The sequence below is a fragment of the Siphateles boraxobius genome, unplaced genomic scaffold, assembly GCF_051911475.1.
Source record: "Siphateles boraxobius isolate OS27281-9 unplaced genomic scaffold, OSU_SipBor_1 247, whole genome shotgun sequence".
Classification (NCBI taxonomy): Eukaryota; Metazoa; Chordata; class Actinopteri; order Cypriniformes; family Leuciscidae; genus Siphateles; species Siphateles boraxobius.
The window spans coordinates 182,501-205,594 of record NW_027508863.1 but is presented as its reverse complement, the minus strand read 5'-3'; the positions used below and the strand labels follow the sequence as shown (position 1 = coordinate 205,594).

Genomic DNA, 23,094 nt, shown 5'->3' with positions numbered 1-23,094 from the left:
TGGGTCCCTTTATTGCTGATTATTATGATTTAGATGGGCCTAGGTAGATGCTTCACGATATAGTCCATTTCGTTTTTTAAGATCTTAAGACTCTTTTAGCAGTTCCCAGGATACACGAAGGAGGTAGAGCCTTCCTAAACGATTGAACTATTAAAACAAGAGATGACGCCAGCCCAAGCGAGGACTAGGTCTAGCTGCTCTTGACCATCATACAAGACTTTAGATAGACGACGGATAGACGTTCGATCGGTCGTTTATATGTTTAATTTTGGCACGGTGTACGCACCATAAGCAATCGCCAAGAAGTGCACATACACTCATATCAACAGGCTGAAACTCCGGCACGTCAACGCGGACCTCGCGGAACCTGCCTTCAACAGCAGCTGTCAATCACGGGCCTACGATTCTGCCTCAGTCGGACGAGAGAAAGCAACGCACGGCTGCCAGGACACAGAAAGAAAGGCGTTTGCGTGTCGCGAGTTTACTGACGAGGAATAATTTAAAGGAATAAATAAGCGCGTTGAGAACATCAGCGGCGCGAATGTGTGACAGCAGCAGATCCAATAAAAGCACGCGCACGGATTGACCTACAGCCTCGAATGACGTCAATGCAAAATGAGCGGCGTCGAGCCAATGAGCGGCGGCTTGCGCGCAGGGGGGCGGGGCTTGCGCGTGGAGGGAACTTCAAAGGGGGACGCGGATGGAGGAAAATAATGTGACCCACTTATAGAGTTAACTCAGAAAATAGAGTTTACTGAACTTATCATTTGTCGCATGAAAATTAAAGCTTTATAATGTTTTTTTATTTTATTAGCTAAGCATTTATCCACAAATGTTGATAAATCATTTATAACCCCGTTTTTAATCATATTTTGGTGCAATATCAAAGCACTATTAAAAAATATAAGTAATAAAAGACTGGAATGTCACTGAAAATGTTGATATATATGAAATCAGTGATATAGCCTACAAATATTTTTCTGTCATAATAATTTGTTAACAAACAAGTATTCCTAACTTCAACGAGATCATTGTTTCTGCCTTAAATTATTACACTGTTTAAATGCATTTTTTGCATAAATTATTGAATTGTTTAATACATTTTTCCCTAACTGTGATTTGTACTCATGTACTCATAAGTTTCCTCTGATAACAGAACACTGTAAATTGTAATGTGGACTATGTAAAGCATTTTCTGTAAAACTGCTGTAAAGATGTGTATTGTGAAAATGACTATACAAATAAATGTGAATTGAATCCTTCATGAGGCTCATCATGTTATGCTTCATTTATTGACCTTTTTTTTCTTTTGATCACAAGCATCATAAATACAAAGCATGAAATGGAAAATTGATTCAGTCACATTGATTTCCAAGTGTATCTTTATTTGATTTAGTTTGACCTGACACAGAATCATGAGTTGATAAAGAGCAATCTCACCCAACAAGTTAAACTAGAGAATCACACAGCACAAACACAACGCAAAACAATCAGCCAAACGTTCCCTGAACGTTAAGAACACGTTCCAGGATGATGTATAAGCAGCGCGTAGCGTTCCTGACTCCTGCTATTGTGAATGACATCAGAGGCAGTAAAAACACTTTTGTGAAGGGAAGAGTATATGCGCACTAAAATAATGCATATGCATGTAGATATTTACATTTCATGAAATGCTTACAAAATAACTGAAATATGGCTACAAAAATACCTGAGTTATAAATCAACACTTGTATCGCATGTAGGGTAAAAAAAATTAAATTTCATTAAAATGCATTATAAAAGAAGTCATTACAATTCAAAATAGGCTAAACAGGTTTTCTGTATTTGGTTTATAGGAGGTAGAATCTCTTCTTCTGTGGTGTGTGTTGGGAGGGGGTGCTCTGCCTACTTTACTGGAGTCATTACTACAACAGCCGGCCAGAAATGCAGTTGTTATTGAGATCACTGAGGTTTCTATTTATCACGTTCATCGGTCGCATTTACAAAAGCCCTGACATGCACAGCGCAATCAAACCATGCAGACGGTGCTCGAATCTGAGCTCAATAAGAACTGCGTGTCTCTGGCAGGCTAGAGGAAGTAAGACTGGAGGGATCCGCGCCGGCGCACGTCCGTCGTCCAGCAGTGAAAGCCTCCTCCCAGGGAGTTAGCATGGCGGATGCTGACTTTAATCGTGTTAATACCTGCAGGAGGACAAACAGCAGTCAAACACACAGCAGATTGACATACGGTACAAGTAACATGCATTACGTAATCAGATTACTTTTTGATGTAACGAGTAAAGTAACGCATTACAAGTAACATACATTATGTAATCAGATTATTTTTTGATATAACGAGTAAAGTAACGCATTACAAGTAACATACATTATGTAATCAGATTACTTTTTGATGTAACAAGTAACGCATTACAAGTAACATGCATTACGTAATTAGATAACTTTTGTGATGTAACGAGTAAAGTAAAGCATTACAAGTAACATGCATTACGTAATTAGATTACTTTTGTGATGTAACGAGTAAAGTAAAGCATTACAAGTAGCACGCATTACGTAATCAGATTACTTTAGTGATGTACCAAGTAACGCATTAAAAGTAACATGAATTATGTAATCAGATTACTTTTTGATGTAACGAGTAAAGTAACGCATTACAAGTAACATGCATTACATAATCAGATTATTTTTTGATATAACGAGTAAAGTAACGCATTACAAGTAACATGAATTATGTAATCAGAATACTTTTGATGTAACGAGTAAAGTCACGCATTACAAGTAACATGAATTATGTAATCAGAATACTTTTTGATATAACGAGTAAAGTAACGCATTACAAGTAACATGAATTATGTAATCAGAATACTTTTTGATGTAAGCCTTTTTTATCTCACAAAGATCTGGAAAAAATAATTCATGCATTAATCACTACAAGATTAGATTACTGCAACTCGTTATATTATGGTGCCCAAAATAAAGTTCTAGATAGACTACAGATGGTCCAAAATGCGGCTGCAAGATTGCTGACAGGCACTCGCAAATTCGATCATATTACTCCGGTGTTAAAATCATTACATTGGTTGCCTGTCACTTTTAGGATTCATTTTAAAATTCTGCTATTTGTATTTAAATCTCTACATGGGTTAGCCCCATCTTATATTGCTGATTTAATACAGGAACAAAAGTCAATGAGATCGCTACGATCACAATTTAAAAAACGTCTTGCTGTTCCTCGGTCAAAGATGAAGACTAGAGGGGATCGCGCATTTGCGGTCGCAGCCCCTAAACTATGGAACAGTTTACCTTTATATATTAGGGACCTTCCTACACTCAGTCAGTTTAAAATCCATCTGAAAACATATTTTTTTATGATAGCGTTCGATTAAGATAAGTGTGAAGGGTGTTAGTGTCATTTTTTTATAAACATATGTTGTTGAATGTTTTTATTAAGTTTATACTACCTATTTAGATATATGGATATATATATATATTTTATTTGTCTTTTCTCTGCTCACTGTTTTACTGCTTGTACAGCACTATGGTCAACTGTGTTGTTTTATTCAGTGCTTTATAAATAAATTTGAATTTGAATTTGAATTTGATTATGTAACGAGTAGTTACAGATTACTAGTAACATGCATTACGTAATCAATTATTTTTGATGTAACGAGTAAAGTAACGCATTACAAGTAACATGAATTATGTAATCAGATTACTTTTTGATGTAACGAGTAAAGTAACGCATTACAAGTAACATACATTACATAATCAGATTTTTTTTTATATAACGAGTAAAGTAACGCATTACAAGTAACATTTATTACATAATCAGATTATTTTTTGATATAACGAGTAAAGTAACGCATTACAAGTAACATGCATTATGTAATCAGAATACTTTTTGATGTAACGAGTAGTTACAGATTACAAGTAAAATGCATTACGTAATCAATTATTTTTGATGTAACGAGTAAAGTAACGCATTACAAGTAACATACATTACATAATCAGATAATTCTTTTATATAACGAGTAAAGTAACGCATTACAAGTAACATGCATTACGTAATCAATCATTTTTGATGTAACGAGTAAAGTAACGCATTACAAGTAACACATTACATAATCAGATTATTTGTTATATAACGAGTAAAGTAACGCATTACAAGTAACATACATTACATAATCAGATTATTTTTTGATATAACGAGTAAAGTAACACATTACAAGTAACATGAATTATGTAATCAGATTACTTTTTGATGTAACGAGTAAAGTAACGCATTACAAGTAACATGAATTATGTAATCAGATTACTTTTTGATATAACGAGTAAAGTAACGCATTACAAGTAACATGAATTATGTAATCAGATTACTTTTTGATGTAACGAGTAAAGTAACGCATTACAAGTAACATACATTACATAATCAGATTATTTTTTGATATAACGAGTAAAGTAACGCATTACAAGTAACATACCTTACGTAATCAGATTACTTTGTGATGTAACAAGTAACGCATTACAAGTAACATACATTACGTAATCAGATTACTTTGTGATGTAACAAGTAGTTACAGATTACAAGTAACATGCATTACGTAATCAATTATTTTTTATGTAACAAGTAAAGTAACGCATTACAAGTAACATGCACTACGTAATCAGATTACTTCTGTGATGTAAGGAGTAGTTACAGATTACCAGTAATATGCATTAAATATTCAGACTAGTTTTTGATGTAACATGTAAAGTAACACATTAAAAGTGACATGCATTACGTAAATTTTTCATAAATTACGTGTAGCCAATCAGAAAGCGAGGCGACGAGGCACAGAGGAAGCACCGGAAAACAAAATCAAAACAGCCGGCGGTGTCACAGTGTGGGTTTTGTCTTGTCTGTCATGTGATTCCCTGTTTGTCATGTGATCCTGCCATGTGTCTTGTCATTTTGAAGTTGTTTGCTGTTCTTGTCCCTGTCCTGAGTTCCATTGGATTACCTGTTTGTTTTATTAATGTGCTTGCATTTGGATTCTCTCTCCGCTTCTTCCTTGCTGCATCGTTACAGAACGACCGACCATAAAATGAATCCAGTAGCACAAATTATGCGCCTCCGTCAAGGAAATCGACCCATTAAGGACTTTGTAATGGACTTTTTGGAGCTGGCTCACTTGACCTGGATGGATGAGGTATGTCTCATGATATTTTCGTGGAGGACTATGTGAGCCACTCATTTCCTTAATGCCTTTACATGACCCTAGCTGGACTCTTGAGTTTTATATTGACTTGGCCCTGCAAATGAGCGGCTCAGCTTTTACTGTGGGTTTGGTGGACAAGGCTGAGGAGCTTCACCACGACATGCCTGAGCTTCACCACAACATGCCTGAGCTTCACCATGACATGCCTGAGCTTCACCATGACAAGCCTGAGCTTCACCACGACACGCCTGAGCTTCACCACGACACGCCTGAGCTTCACCAGGACATGCCTGAGCTTCACCAGGACACGCCTGAGCTTCACCACGACACGCCTGAGCTTCACCACGACACGCCTGAGCTTCACCACGACACGCCTTGAGCTTCACCACGACACGCCTGAGCTTCACCAGGACACGCCTGAGCTTCACCACGACACGCCTGAGCTTCACCAGGACATGCCTGAGATTCCCCACGACACGCCTGAGCTTCACCATGACACGCCTGAGCTTCACCACGACACGCCTGAGCTTCACCACGACACGCCTGAGCTTCACCACGACACGCCTGAGCTTCACCACCACACGCCTGAGCTTCACCACGACATGCCTGAGCTTCACCACGACATGCCTGAACGAGCCTAGTGACGTCTCAGCAGAGCTTCCAGAGCCTCGTCGCGTCTCAGCAGAGCTTCCAGAGCCTTCACTTCTGATGGTGATGGCGCAGTGAATAAGACACATGCGTTTGGTGTGAGAGACCCAGGTTCGAATCCACTGTGAGACACCAATGTGTCCCTGAGCAAGACACTTAACCCCTAGTTGCTCCAGAGGCGTGCGACCTCTGACATATATAGCAATTGTAAGTCGCTTTGGATAATAGCGTCAGCTAAATGAATAAATGTAAAATGTAAATGTAAATGTCATGTCCAGCCCAGAGCCTTCACCGCTGGTCCCATCCAGCCCAGAGCCTCCACTGCTGGTCCCGTCCAGCCCAGAGCCTCCACTGCTGGTCCCGTCCAGCCCAGAGCCTCCACTGCTGGTCCCGTCCAGCCCAGAGCTCCAGTGCTGGTCCCGTCCAGCCCAGAGCCTCCACTGCTGGTCCCGTCCAGCCCAGAGCTCCAGTGCTGGTCCCGTCCAGCCCAGAGCCTTCACAGCTGGTCCCGTCTAGTCCAGAGCCTCCACCGTTGGTCCCGTCCAGCCCAGAGCTCCAGTGCTGGTCCCGTCCAGCCCAGAGCCTCCACCGCTGGTCCCGTCCAGTCCAGCACCCTCTCACTCTCAGAGACCGAGGAGAAGGAAGAGGACTTCCTGTGTCCCACAGTGCCCGGAGGTCATTTCTGAGCCTCTTGTCAGCCCAGAGGCCTGACAAGAGGCTCATATTCCTGGCCCTGCCGGCACCGCCCAAGCTCCTTGCCCTGCCGGCATTGCCTATGCTACCTATCGACGCATAGACTGTTCAAGTCACATCTGCCGATCCAGAGACTGTTCAAGTCACGTCTGCCGATCCAGAGACTGTTCAAGTCACTGAAGTCACTGTCACGGTGTGGGTTTTGTCTTGTCTGTCATGTGATTCCCTGTTTGTCATGTGATCCTGCCATTTTGAAGTTGTTTTGATTTGATTTGATTTATTGGTTTATTTAAAAGGGGACAGTGCAATTTCATAAAACGCATGAACAAACAAAAAAGCCAGGGAAAAAGCCAGAATTAGCCAAAAGGCTATTTTTCATCTGTAGTCCCCTGGCCAAGATGTAAAAAAAAAAGCATTACAATACAAACAAGAAAATACATTTACAAGTCTATGGAAAATTGACTACAATATAACTGAAATATAAATAACACTATAAGATAACTTAGGGTACACTGTACCTGTTACAATAATAATACACACAAAAACACATTTTCAAAAAGGGTATAGTATATTAAATATATAATACAACTCAATAGGCTCGGCTTTTAATGTTGGCAGACATAATTGTTAATGAGCCAAATTTTAACTTTTTTTATAAAACATGTTTGCTGTTCTTGTCCCTGTCCTGAGTTCCATTGGATTACCTGTTTGTTTTATTAAAGTGCTTGCATTTGGATTCTCTCTCCGCTTCTTCGTTTGTGCATCGTTACAGGTCGCATGGCGAACCAGAAAGTCCGGTGGACGTCAGAGATGGATTCGGTTAAAAACAAACTACAAACTATCGCCACTGCATCCTCTTCGTCCGCCATAATTGTTTACTCTGAAGTCACGTTTGATCTCGAGGGATTTTGTGAGATTTTCCGTGTGGGAATGCCCGGGAGTCAAATCGGTTTGTGTGTGATGTGTTAATTTTGCCATGTGGCTGCGCACCACACACTGTACGACCAAAACTGTTAGACCCGTGATTTTTTATCGCCATGTGTGGGGTCTCTCAAGGTTTGTAAAATCGTCCGACAATTTTAAAATCGTCCCGTGTGAACCAGGCTTTAGTTACTTTTTTAAAAGTAATGCACATTACTTTTCAGTTTAATTAATTTACTTGAACATTTTTCAGAAACAAAGTACTTAATAAAAATTCTCTCTCTTCTCGATAACGTTGTCACTAAAACATGCGCACTCATGCCCTGTACAAACAAACAAAAAGTACTAACAAAATCAATAAAAGAGTTGAAAGTTCAATAAAGATACAGTAGGTAATATAACCTTAATGTTGAGATCTTTTATTTGGTGTCTGTAGCTCTAGGGCTCAGAATATGATAATATTCTAAATGTGTTTTAAAAAGGAAAATGAAAGTGTGTGTTATATAGGCGATGAATTACTGCGACAAACACTGGCAAAAAAAGAACTTCATTAAAAACACCTGCAAGGCCTAGAAGAGATCGAGCCTCGCTGGGTGAGAAAAAGAAACATAACGCATTCATAAAACTTTCCATAAAAAGGAACTTTTTACCATTTGTAACTTAATTAGTTATATTTTAGAGAGTAATTAAATACTGTAACTCATTACTTTTTGAAGAAGTTTCCCCAACACTGGTTGTATCGGTTCAGAGCTGAAGCTCCAGAAGAGCTAGAAGAAACCGCATTCTTACCGAGATTTTCAAACATTTTCTGTATGGTCATCTCATTAGCATCCACCATCACACGTTTCTCATCCAGCATCAACACATTCATGGACAGCCATTTGGACGACATCCACAACGGATGATCTGAGGAAAAGTACTCATATTTAAGCCAAACATCATATATGGCCATTCACATCATCTATGAAATACAGATTGTATTAAAGTAGTGATTCTCTCCAGTGAAGCACAACATGACATTATTCAAATTGTTAATTTCCATGTTATATGAATATCTGACACAAAAATATGAATATATAAGATGGGATGTGGATCAGTCATGTGATGTTTACTAGAGTTTGTTTACAAGCTCTCAACCACAAATCTGTTCCTGTGCAGAGATGAGAACGTCAGAATATGATTGTGTTTTTTTACTGTGAGCTCAGCGTATAAAGACTTCTTTCTCTTGACTCATTTTTAAAATATTCCCTCTTAGAAGAAAAGGTTCTAAATAGAACCATAAAGGTTTTTCATAGGTAGAACCTGTTCCAAACATGGCCTCATTTTATGGATTTCATTTATTAGTTTTTTTAATTAGTGAAATTTTATGAATTGAACAGCTCTAAACATATTTTTATCACTAGTGAAAATTTAAATGACTATTTAAAGTATTATGCAAAAATTTAAGACATTTCTCCTCAAATAAAAACTTTTTGGCATAAAGTGTTCTTTTAAAAAGAGTCGAGAACCCTAGAGTTCTATATAGAACCTACTGAAGCCTTTATTGTATTATATCATAGCAGCAATCTGATAGACGGGATACATTTAATAATTTGCCACAAATATATAATTCATAAATATATTCATAATTATTGGATATTAGTGTTAAAATTGGAATATTGGCAAATGGCTTGCACAACAATTCAAAGTTTCTATTGTGGTGTATTTGTGTTAGCAGCATGATTTATCAGAACTACTGGGTTACTGACATTCAGATCGTGATATTAATAAAAATCTGGTAAACTAAGTCAAGCTGAAGTAGCTCTAGATATGTTTACTCTATTGTGACGTACAGTGAGAGATTATTGTGAGTCAGCTGCTGATTGGATGTTGGGATGTGGGTGTAGATCAACTTGTAATGTACAGACTGATTGGAGAATCCAGCACACATCTAATATTCATAATATGCAGCAATATTATTGATCTCCTGCATTGACACCATTATATGAGAACTGAACTGAGATGGACGATGACATCACGATTTTTTCTCCAGAGCGTCTATATATATATATATATATATATATAAATGAACTAAATTAATCACTTTTTTGCAACAAATATGAACCATCTCTGAACTTACTTAAGCTGAACTGTGATGCTATTTTCTTCTAGAAACAAACTTTGTTGCATTATTTCCTGTTATCTCTGTAAAGTTGCTTTGAAACACTGTGTTGTAAAAAGCACTGTATAAATAACTGTGACGTGACTTCACCAGAGAGAAGCCGGAAGCTGGAAGATGATGAAACATTGTGGGGTCTAAACATTTTAAAAAAATGAATATATGCATGGATAATTTGATCTCAATAAGATCTATAACATCTATTAAAAAAATTCCAACTTTAATCTTGTGTTTAACGTGATGATTGTGTCTGATGTGATAGAACGCTGTATAGTTTAAATCATACCCATGAAACCGAGCAGCGATCACTATAACTATCACTATAACTATCACTATGACTATAACTATCACTTTAACTATCACTATCACTATAACTATCACTATCACTATAACTTTAACTATAACTATCACAATGACTATAACTATCACTATCACTATAATTATCACTATGACCATATAACTATAACTATCACTATAACTATCACTATAACTAACTATCACCATAACTATCACTAACACTATCACTATAACTATTACTATCACGATAACTATAACTATCACTATAACTATCACTATCACTATCACTATAACTATCACTAGCACTATTACTATAACCATAACTATAACTATAATAACTGTCACTATAACAATCACTATAACTATCGCTATCACTACAACTATAATAACTGTCACTATAACTATCACTATCACTATAACTATAATAACTATCACTATAACTATCACTATCACTATAACTATCACTATAACTATCACTATAACTATAACTATCACTATCACTATAACTATAATCACTATCACTATAACTATAACTGTCCCTATAACTATCACTATCACTATAACTATCACTATAACTATCACTATAACTATAATAACTATCACTATCACTATAACTAAAACTGTCCCTATAACTATCCCTATCACTATAATAACTATCACTATAACTAACTATCACCATAACTATCACTATAACTATAACTATCACTATTACTATCACTATAACTATCACTATAACTATCACAATAATTATAACTATCACTATAACTATCACTATCACTATAACTGTCACTACAACTATCACTATCACTATAACAATAACTATAACTATAATAACTGTCACTATAACTATCACTATCACTATAACTATCACTATCACTATAACTGTCCCTATAACTATCACTATAACTATCACTATCACTATAACAATAACTATAATAACTGTCACTATAACTATCACTATCACTATAACTATCACTATCACTATAACTGTCCCTATAACTATCACTATAACTATCACTATCACTATAACTATAACTGTCACTATCACTATAACTATCACTGTAACTATAACTATAATAACTATCACTATAACTATCACTATAACTATCGCTATCACTACAACTATAATAACTGTCACTATAACTATAACTATCAGTATAACTATCACAATCACTATAACTATAATAACTATCACTGTAACTATCACTATCACTATAACTATCACTATCACTATAACTATCACTATAACTATAATAACTATCACTATAACTATCACTATAACTATCACTGTAACTATAACTATAATAACTATGCATGGATAATTTGATCTCAATAAGATCTATAACATCTATTAAAAAAATTCCAACTTTAATCTTGTGTTTAACGTGATGATTGTGTCTGATGTGATAGAACGCTGTATAGTTTAAATCATACCCATGAAACCGAGCAGCGATCACTATAACTATCACTATAACTATCACTATGACTATAACTATCACTTTAACTATCACTATCACTATAACTATCACTATCACTATAACTTTAACTATAACTATCACAATGACTATAACTATCACTATCACTATAATTATCACTATGACCATATAACTATAACTATCACTATAACTATCACTATAACTAACTATCACCATAACTATCACTAACACTATCACTATAACTATTACTATCACGATAACTATAACTATCACTATAACTATCACTATCACTATCACTATAACTATCACTAGCACTATTACTATAACCATAACTATAACTATAATAACTGTCACTATAACAATCACTATAACTATCGCTATCACTACAACTATAATAACTGTCACTATAACTATCACTATCACTATAACTATAATAACTATCACTATAACTATCACTATCACTATAACTATCACTATAACTATCACTATAACTATAACTATAACTATCACTATCACTATAACTATAATCACTATCACTATAACTATAACTGTCCCTATAACTATCACTATCACTATAACTATCACTATAACTATCACTATAACTATAATAACTATCACTATCACTATAACTAAAACTGTCCCTATAACTATCCCTATCACTATAATAACTATCACTATAACTAACTATCACCATAACTATCACTATAACTATAACTATCACTATTACTATCACTATAACTATCACTATAACTATCACAATAATTATAACTATCACTATAACTATCACTATCACTATAACTGTCACTACAACTATCACTATCACTATAACAATAACTATAACTATAATAACTGTCACTATAACTATCACTATCACTATAACTATCACTATCACTATAACTGTCCCTATAACTATCACTATAACTATCACTATCACTATAACAATAACTATAATAACTGTCACTATAACTATCACTATCACTATAACTATCACTATAACTGTCCCTATAACTATCACTATAACTATCACTATCACTATAACTATAACTGTCACTATCACTATAACTATCACTGTAACTATAACTATAATAACTATCACTATAACTATCACTATAACTATCGCTATCACTACAACTATAATAACTGTCACTATAACTATAACTATCAGTATAACTATCACAATCACTATAACTATAATAACTATCACTGTAACTATCACTATCACTATAACTATCACTATCACTATAACTATCACTATAACTATAATAACTATCACTATAACTATCACTATAACTATCACTGTAACTATAACTATAATAACTATCACTATAACTATAACTAACACTACAACTATATTAACTATCACTATAACTACCGTATCACTATCACTATCACTATAACTATAATAACTATCACTATCACTATAACTATCACTATAACTATTACTATCACTATCACTATCAATATGACTATCACTATCACTATCACTATAACTATAATTATTACTATAACTATAACTATCACTATCACTATAACTATCACTATCACTATAACTATAATGATCACTATAACTATAACTATCACTATCACTATACCTATAATTATAATAACCATCACTATAACTATAACTATCACTATAACTATCACTATAACCATAATAACTATCACTATCACTATAACTATCACTATACCTATAATTATAATAACCATCACTATAACTATAACTATCACTATAACTATCACTATAACCATAATAACTATCACTATCACTATACCTATAATTATAATAACCATCACTATAACTATAACTATCACTATAACTATCACTATAACCATAATAACTATCACTATCACTATAACTATCACTATAACTATCACTATGACTGTCACTATGACTATAACTATCAACATAACTATCACTAAAACTATAACTATCACTATAACTATAATTATTACTATAACTATAACTATAACTATCACTATCACTATCACTATAACTATAACGATCACTATAACTATCACTATAACTATCACTATACCTATAACTATTATAACTATCATTATAACTATAACTATCACTATAACTATCACTATAACCATAATAACTATCACTATCACTATAACTATCACTATAACTATCACTATAACTATAACTATCACTATCACTATAACTATCACTATAACTATAATGATCACTATAACTATAACTATCACTATAACTATCACTATACCTATAACTATAATAACTATCACTATAACTATAACTATCACTATAACTATCACTATAACTATAACCATAATAACTATCACTATCACTATAACTATCACTATAAATATCACTATGACTATAACTATCACCATAACTATCACTAAAACTATAACTATCACTATAACTATAATTATTACTATAACTATAACTATCACTATCACTATAACTATAACTATCACTATAACTATAACGATCACTATAACTATCACTATAACTATCACTATACCTATAACTATAATAACTATCACTATAACTATAACTATCACTATAACTATCACTATAACCATAATAACTATCACTATCACTAGCACTATAACTATCACTATAACTATCACTATGACTATAACTATCACCATAACTATCACTAAAACTATAACTATCACTATAACTATCACTATAATTATCACTATGACTATAACTATACCTATAATTACAATAACTATCACTATAACTATCACTATAACTATCACTATAACTATCACTATAACTATAACTATCACTATGACTATAACTATCACTATAACTCTCACTATCAATAACTATCACTATAACTAAAATTATCACTATGACTATATAACTATAACTATCACTATAACTATAACTATCACTATAACTAACTATCACCATAACTATCACGATAACTATCACTATCACTATAACTATCACGATAACTATAACTATAACTATCACTATCACTATAACTATAACTATCACTATAACTATCACTAGCACTATCACTATAACCATAACTATAATAACTGTCACTATAACTATAACTATCACTATAACTATCACTATCACTAGAACTATAATAACTATCACTATAACTACTGTATCACTATCACTATCACTATAACTATCACTATAACTATAACTATCACTATAATTATCACTATAACTACCACTATCACTATAACTATCACTATAACTATAACACTCAATATAACTATCACTATAACTATAACTATCTCTATAACTACCACTATAATCATAATAACTATCACTATAACTATCACTATAACTATCACTATGACTATAACTATCACTATAACTATCCCTATAACTATCAATAACTATCACTATCACTATAACTATCACTATAGCTATCACTATAACTATCCCTATCACTATGACTATCACTATAACTATCCCTATAACTATCAATAACTATCACTATCACTATAACTATCACTATAGCTATCACTATAACTATCCCTATCACTATGACTATCACTATAACTATCACTATAACTATCACTATAACTATCACTATCACTATATTAACTATCACTATAACTATAACTATCACTATAACTATCACTATAACCATAATAACTATCACTATCACTATAACTATCACTATAACTATCACTATGACTATAACTATCACAATAACTATCACTAAAACTATAACTATCACTATAACTATAACTATCACTATAACTATCACTATAACTATAACTATGACTAAAGCTATCACTGTAACTCTCACTATCAATAACTCTCACTATAACTAAAATTATCACTATGACTATATAACTATAACTATCACTATAACTAACTATCACCATAACTATCACTATCACTATCACTATAACTATCACGATAACTATAACTATCACTATCACTATAACTATAACTATCACTATAACTATCACTAGCACTATCACTATAACCATAACTATAATAACTGTCACTATAACTGTCACTATAACTATAACTATCACTATAACTATCACTATAACTATAATAACTATCACTATAACTACTGTATCACTATCACTATAACTATCACTATAACTATCACTATCACTATCACTATCATTATAACTATCACCATAACTATTACTATCACTATAACTATAATTATCACTATAACTATCACTATCACTATAACTATCACTATAACTATACCACTCAATATAACTATAACTATCACTATAACTATAACTATCTCTATAACTACCACTATAATCATAATAACTATCACTATAACTATCACTATGACTATAACTATCACTATGACTATAACTATCACTATAACTATCCCTATAACTATCACTATCAATAACTATCACTATAACTATCACTATAGCTATCACTATAACTATCCCTATCACTATGACTATCACTATAACTATCACTATCACTATAACTATAACGCCTCGGTTACTAACGTAACCTCGGTTCCCTGAGAGGAGGGAACGAGTATTGCGTAAGTAGCTTACGCTATGGGAAAACTCCTTTTCTCGAGAATATTGAAGTCTTTGTGTAAAACGCATTGCAGCTGCACAGCTGACAGCAATGAACGAAGGAAGCTCGGTCATTGGCTGTGCTGCGGCAACTTGCTCGAACCAATGACGGGGCGACTCTAAATGCGCGACCAATGAGCGTGCTTCGCGCCCGCGCGCATCAGAGCCCGCCAAGATGGGCGTGGCCAAGAGCTATTTATTGGGCGCCCCTTCATGAGAGTTCTTTAGGTTAAAACGACTGAAGCGAACTAACCAAGCACAAGCACGGCAGCTTACGCAATACTCGTTCCCTCCTCTCAGGGAACCGAGGTTACGTTAGTAACCGAGTCGTTCCCTTTCGAGAGGTCTCTCCTATTGCGTAAGTAGCTTACGCTATGGGAACACCATGCAAAACGCCGTGCGTGCTGAACTTCGCCTTATGATAGCCAGAAGCAGGTGCCTGAGCTGAAAAGCAAAGTTATCATCCAACTAGCTGGCAGAGGCGAGCTTTATATGTGGGAAAAATACAGAGCGGCTAGAAGGCGCTCAGTGTGACACAAGCACATACATAATCTAGATACGAACTCGTAGTTCAACTAGTATCATGCTGATAATACATTGGAATGCAATGTCGGGACCTGTAGGTTGTAGAACCTGATAAATGTGGGTGGTGAGGCCCAGCCTGCCGCCGCACAAATATCCTCGATCGGTATCCCGCTCGACCATGCCCAGGAAGAAGCCACACTCCTGGTGGAGTGTGCTTTGACTCCCCAGGGGCATTGAAGTCCCTTAGCTTCATAAGCCAGCGCTATAGCCTCAACTATCCAGTGAGAGATTCTCTGCTTTGAAACGGCGGAACCCTTCGTACGGCCGCCAAAGCATACAAACAGTTGTTCTGTCTGTCTGAATAGGGCAGAACGCTCCAAATACACTCTGAGAGCCCTAACGGGGCAGAGTAGATTAGCGTCGTGTTCGTCTGCTGGAGACGATAGCGCAGTTAGGGAGATAACCTGTGCTCTGAAGGGAGTGGTGAGCACTTTAGGAATATACCCATGTTTCGGTCTAAGGACGAACCTGCAGTCGTTAGTCCGAATTCTAGGCAGGCAGCGCTTGTCGAAAGCGCGTGCAGGTCGCCCACTCTCTTGACCGAGGCGAGTGCCAGCAAGAGCGCAGTCTTGAGCGAGAGCTGTTTAAGGTGCACGGTTCGGAGTGGTTCGAACGGGGGCCCTTTAAGAGCGTCTATGACAGTAGCTAGGTCCCAGATCGGCACTGAGGGGGGGCGTGAAGGGTTCATCCTCCTAGCGCCCCTTAGGAAACGAATAATTTCTATGACAGTAGCTAGGTCCCAGATCGGCACTGAGGGGGGGCGTGAAGGGTTCATCCTCCTAGCGCCCCTTAGGAAACGAATAATTAGGTCGTTTCTTCCCAATGGACGTTCCATTACAGGGTTGTGTGACGCTGTGATGGCCGCCACATATACTTTGAGCGTGGAGGGGGTGCGGCCCGCCTCCAGAAGCCCTTGTAGAAAAGCGAGTACGTTCGTAATCTCGCATGTCTCAGGGTTCAGGCCCTTGGCATTACACCAGTCACTGAACACTTTCCATTTCTGGGCATATAAGCGTCTCGTGGAGGGCGCCCGCGCCTCAGCGATGGTTTTTAGCGCTCCGCTCGTGAGGTTCCTGGGAACCCGTTGAGGGGCCATGCATGAAGGGCCCACAGATCGGGGCGGGGATGAAATATCATCCCGCTGGCCTGACTGAGGAGGTCTGGCCTCAGTGGAATCGGCCGTGGTGCAGATTGCATTTGCATCAGATCTGGAAACCATGTTTGGTTCTTCCAGAGTGGGGCTATCAGAAGCACTGCGTTTTTCTCCTCTCTGACCCGACTGATGACCTGTGGCAGCATCGCGATCGGGGGAAAGGCATATAAGAGGCGGCTCGGCCAGCTCTGGGCGAGCGCGTCCGTGCTCTTCGTGAAGAAAAGAGAGCAGTGCGCGTTCTCCTTGGAGGCGAAGAGGTCGATCTCCGCTTTGCCAAAGGTTTTCCATAACCATTGAATCATCAGCGGGTTGAGAGCCCATTCTCCTGGGAGAATCTTGTCTCTGGATAGCATGTCTGCCCCCTGGTTCAGGGCGCCTGGCACATGCGCTGCTCTCAGCGAGCGCAAGTTGTGCTGGGACCATAAAATGAGTCTCCTGGCCATTGAATGCATGGAGCTCGACCTGAGTCCACCCTGGCGATTTATGTACGACACTACCGTCATGTTGTCCGTTCGGACCAGGACGTGTTCGTTTTTTAGATGTGGAAGCAGGGCTCTGAGAGCCAAAGCGACCGCTTTCATCTCCAGACAGTTTATGTGTAGGCGCTTCTCCGGGTTTGACCAAAAGCCGGAGACAGGCCTGCCCTCGTAAAGGGCCCCCCAACCTATTTTGGAGGCATCTGTCGTTATCATCTTTCTCCTTGTGTTCACACCCAGACTCACGCCTGACTGGTACCAGTCGGCGGCTTTCCAGTGCGTCAGGGCTTTTATACAGCCGTGGTTCGCTCTGATTAAAAAGTGGCCCGAACGCCACGCGTGAGTAGGGACGCGGCTCTTGAGCCAGCGTTGGAAAGGGCGCACATGCAACAATCCTAGCTGGAGTACGGCCGATGCTGAGGCCATGAGACCGAGCATCCTCTGAAACCACTTGACGGGGGCGCGCGCGCCCGCCCTGAATGATGTTGCAAGGCGCCGGATGGTGAGCGCGCGCTCTGATGAGAGACGCGCTGTCATTTGCATCGAGTCTAGAACTATTCCCAGGAAAGAAATCCTCTGGCTGGGAGATAGTATGCTTTTGGCAAAATTGATTCTTAGACCCAGGCATTCTAAATGGCTGATAATCCAAGATCTGTGTGTTATTAACTGACTCTCTGATTGTGCTAGGACCAGCCAATCGTCGAGATAATTCAGTATTCGCACTCCCCTTCGTCTCAAGGGGGAAAGTGCTGCGTCCATACATTTCGTGAATGTACGGGGAACCAGGGACAGGCCGAACGGAAGTACTGTGTACTGGTAAGACTGTCCCTCGAAAGCGAATCTCAGAAACGGCCTGTTATGAGGCGCTATTGGAATGTGAAAGTAAGCATCTTTCAGATCCACTGAGAGAAACCGATCTCCTGGGCGTACTTGCGCGAGGATATGCTTGGTTGTTAACATTCTGAACGAGTGAATCATTAGTGCTTTGTTCAGGTGTCTGAGATCTAGGATGGGGCGGAGACCACCATCCTTTTTCGTGACGAGAAAATAGCGGCTGTAAAAACCTGCCTCGCTCATAGAGTGGGGGAACAGTTTCCACAGCGCCCTTTTCTATTAGTTTGCCCACCTCGGTGCGTAGAACCTGTGAACACTCCTTTCTCACTTTCGTCTCGACCACAGTCGTAAAACGTGGTGGTCTGCGAGCGAACTGGAGCGATTATCCGTGCTTTACTATATTCAATACCCATTTCGGCATATCTGGAATGTTTTCCCATGCCGCTGCGTGTACAGATATGGGCTGAATACAGGCTAGGGGCGGGCGGCTGTGACGTAGGGACCCGGCCAGCGAATCGCCTGAGCTCGTAGCTCTCAGAGGCGCGGGCGCGCGCTGAGCAGCTGAGTGAATGGGCGCGTGTGTGCTTACAACAACTCGCAGCCTGAGCTGGGGTTGTGTTTGACACTGTAAGGACAGTGTTTATAAGTGGGGGTGCATAAACAGTGGTAGGCACACGCGTCACTTTTATAATGTTTCACACTATTACTGGGGATGAATTCATAACTGTGTGAACAGTGCTTGTGTGTAGTGGTGCGTACATGACCGTAGGCACGTGATCTACAATCATGGGGCGCGCAGCCTGAGCTGGGAATGAATTTGGCACTGTTTTGACAGTATCTGGGAATATACACTTTGTGGACATGTGAACCCTTAGTGACACAGGCAGAAAAAGACTCTTTTTGTGTTTTCTGTGCGTCGCCGTAAAAACGGCGTTTGTTTGCAGGTGAGCGAGCTCTGTGACTGGCCCATTGACTGCTGTATGGACATTTCCAGCCGCCTGTAAGGGGACTGGGTAATGTTTGAGCTTTTGCAGAGAGAGTGGTCCGGCTTTTGCGAGACACGTACTCTCTCTTCTCATTCCTGTGGCTAGGACGGCTTTCGAGGCTCAGGGTTCAGCACAATCTTGGGCCGAGGACCCCGTCGCTCAGGAGGCGGCTTGCGGTTGTGGGAGCGCGAGCGGCGTCGAGCGTCAGCATGAGGCGCGGGCTGAGAGGCGGTGGGAGCTGTTCTAGCCCGCTGCGGCTGTGGCGGTCTCTGTCTGCTCTGCGATGAGCTGGAGCGCTTGGGCAGGAAATGGCGCATAGCTTGTGAAGCGTTCTGGGCCTCAGTGAAGCGTTCGGCGAAACCTTTAACCGCCGGTCCAAACAGCCCGCTGGTGGAGATAGGCGCGTCGAGAAACGGCGCCTTATCCGCGTCCTTCATCTCCGTCAGAGTCAGCCACAGATGGCGCTCGAGAACAGTCAAATTAGCCATGGTGCGGCCAATAGACTGGGCGGTGGCCTTCGTGGCTCGCAGAGCTATATCAGTTGCGCTGCGTAGGTCCTTAAAGGCTTCGGGTTCGGGGCCAGACTCGTCCATAGAGCGGAGAAGCTTAGCTTGGAACACTTGAAGTACCGCCATTGAGTGAAGCGCTGATGCAGCTTGGCCGGCGGCGGCGTACGCGCGACCGGCGAGAGCAGAAGTAGTGCGGCAGGGCTTCGAGGGGTGGGAAGCTTTGGCTTTCCATCCGGTGGTGGAGGGCGGGCAGAGATGGTTTGGCCACGGCCTCCTCGAGGGGCGGCGTTCCCTCGTAGCCTCTTTCCTTCGCGCCGTCCACAGAGGAGAGCGACAAAGAAAAAGAATGCTTCAGACGCGCAGAGTGGGGGGCTTTCCATGACTTGGTGAGTTCGTCATGAACCTCCGGGAAGAAGGGAGAAGGCCTTTGCCGAGGGGCCTGCTGGCGCCCCTGCAGAAACCACTCATCCAGTCGGCTTCGGGTTGGTTCTTCGGGAGAAGACCAATCGAGCCCGAGGTCCTCTACGGCCTTCGAGAGGACGCGGATAATCTCCGTATCCATGGTGGAGCCCCCGCTCGTGCTAGCTAGCGTCGACGGGGCGGGGTCGAGAGTGGAGCCCGGCCAGTCGTCCGATGCAGCGTCGATGGACAAGCTGTCATCCATTCCCCCATCGTCCTCGGACGCGCCGAAAGTCACAAGGCCCACCGCTCTGCTAGAGGGGTGTGGGTCCGGCTGGGTGAACTGAACCGGCGGTGGGGAAGGTAAGAGCGGCGGTGAAGCACGCGGAGACTGGCTCGGCGTGACGTCACTGAGCTTCCGGTTCAGGAAGCCTCTGTGAGCGGCGCTTTTTCTTAGTGCGCGGCTCAAACAGAGGGGTGGGGGCGATGGGCTCGCTCACGGCGAAAACGGCGAGGCGAGCCCGCAGTGCGGAGAGACCCAGGTCATCACATTCCGGGCATCCGCCCTTGGTCAAAGCAGCTTCTGCGTGGTCCCGGCCCAGGCAGCGAGCGCAGATGATGTGACGATCCCCGTCCGGGAGAAGGTCTCTGCACGTCGCGCAGGAAGGCATTTGAAACAACGCCTCAGAAAATTGCTCTTTTACAAGTGTCGCGTGGGCGAACAGATGTAAAGATACTTGCGTGTGTGGCATGCCGGATGGCTCAGTAGGATGGCGTTCGAAGGCGGCTGAAGGTGCCGACGTCCTCGTATCAATCCCGCTGGTATGCTTTTCGACGGCAGCGAAGGCTTCAATAATCCGGAGGATCCAGCGAAGAAAGTGTTCGCTGAAGGAGATTAAACCTAAAGAACTCTCATGACGGGGCGCCCAATAAATAGCTCTTGGCCACGCCCATCTTGGCGGGCTCTGACGCGCGCGGGCGCGAAGCGCGCTCATTGGTCGCGCATTCAGAGTCGCCCGTCATTGGTTCGAGCAAGTTGCTGCAGCACAGCCAATGACCGAGCTTCCTTCGTTCATTGCTGTCAGCTGTGCAGCTGCAATGCGTTTTACATAAAGACTTCAATATTCTCGAGAAAAGGAGTTTTCCCATAGCGTAAGCTACTTACGCAATAGGAGAGACCTCTCGAAAGGGAACTATCACTATCACTATAACTATCACTATCACTATCACTATCACTATAACTATAACTATAACTATAACTATAACTATAACTATCACTCACTGTCAGGAATAAGAGGAGTCGGAGGAGTCGCCACCGTCCAGCCGGCTTTCTTGAACATGTCGATCTGAGGGAGAGATTCATCATGAGATCAACACTAGATCGCAGCACAGCTACACACACACACACACACATACACTCTCACACACTCACACACACTCACACACACTCACACACACACACTCACACACACACACACACACAAACACTCATTCATTCACACACACACACACACACACACACACACACACACACACACACACACACACACACACACACACACACACACACACACACACACTCACACTCACACTCACACTCACACTCACTCACCCTCAAACACACTCACACACACACACACACCTGCCGGCAGGGCCGATCTGGGTTGGACAGCACCAGGCCCGGGCCGATGATGTTGAATGTGGCGTCGATGTGCATGGGGTTCGGATCCTTGAAGGAGATGATGTGGATCTTGTAAGTGGGAGAGAGATGCCGCCGCATCCACTCGATGCCCATGTAGTTCGTCACCTGAGGAGAGTCGAAGAGCTCGTGCTTTAGAGAGCGAGTGTTCAAGAGGTTCAGATCTGTTACACTAACGGCTCCTTATCGTGGAGAAACATTTATTCATTAACAAGGGCTTCAATCTTTCAGACGCCAAATATGGACGCCCACTCGAGACGCCCACTCGGCCATGTGAAGAAGGATAGTTCAAATTGTAACAGTGGGGCGGTACTTCCGCCGGCGCCGGTGACATCGAGAGTGATGACGTAGTTCCCGGCGCGTTGCAGATCAGCTCAATCCGAACAATTGTAGTTAAAAAGTATATTATATATATATATATATTAATTTTTTTGTTAAATCACCTATCGTTTTCGCTAGATAAGCCCCTCCTCCTCAGCTGTGATCGTGCACAGTCCGTTGAAGCACTTCAAAGACCTTTGAAACTGCATTGATTTGGACTTTTAGAAATGTTTTCCTCAAAAAAACTATTTTTTCTTCTACTGAGG

At 40.0% G+C, this 23,094-nt stretch overlaps 1 protein-coding gene across 1 annotated transcript in view; it reads right to left on the bottom strand.

Annotated features, from left to right (window-relative positions):
* Nucleotides 1-1,364: 1,364 nt before the first annotated feature.
* gatm (glycine amidinotransferase (L-arginine:glycine amidinotransferase)) overlaps nucleotides 1,365-23,094 on the bottom strand; it is a 27,135-nt gene continuing 5,405 nt past the window's right edge. Inside the window, exons 7-10 of the mRNA XM_077241918.1 lie at nucleotides 22,451-22,615; nucleotides 22,091-22,154; nucleotides 8,247-8,363; nucleotides 1,365-2,181 (exon numbers count right to left, since the gene is read on the bottom strand). Of these exons, the coding sequence (XP_077098033.1) occupies nucleotides 2,069-2,181; nucleotides 8,247-8,363; nucleotides 22,091-22,154; nucleotides 22,451-22,615 (459 nt within the window). The 3' untranslated portion in view covers nucleotides 1,365-2,068. The remainder of the gene's footprint in view (nucleotides 2,182-8,246; nucleotides 8,364-22,090; nucleotides 22,155-22,450; nucleotides 22,616-23,094) is intronic.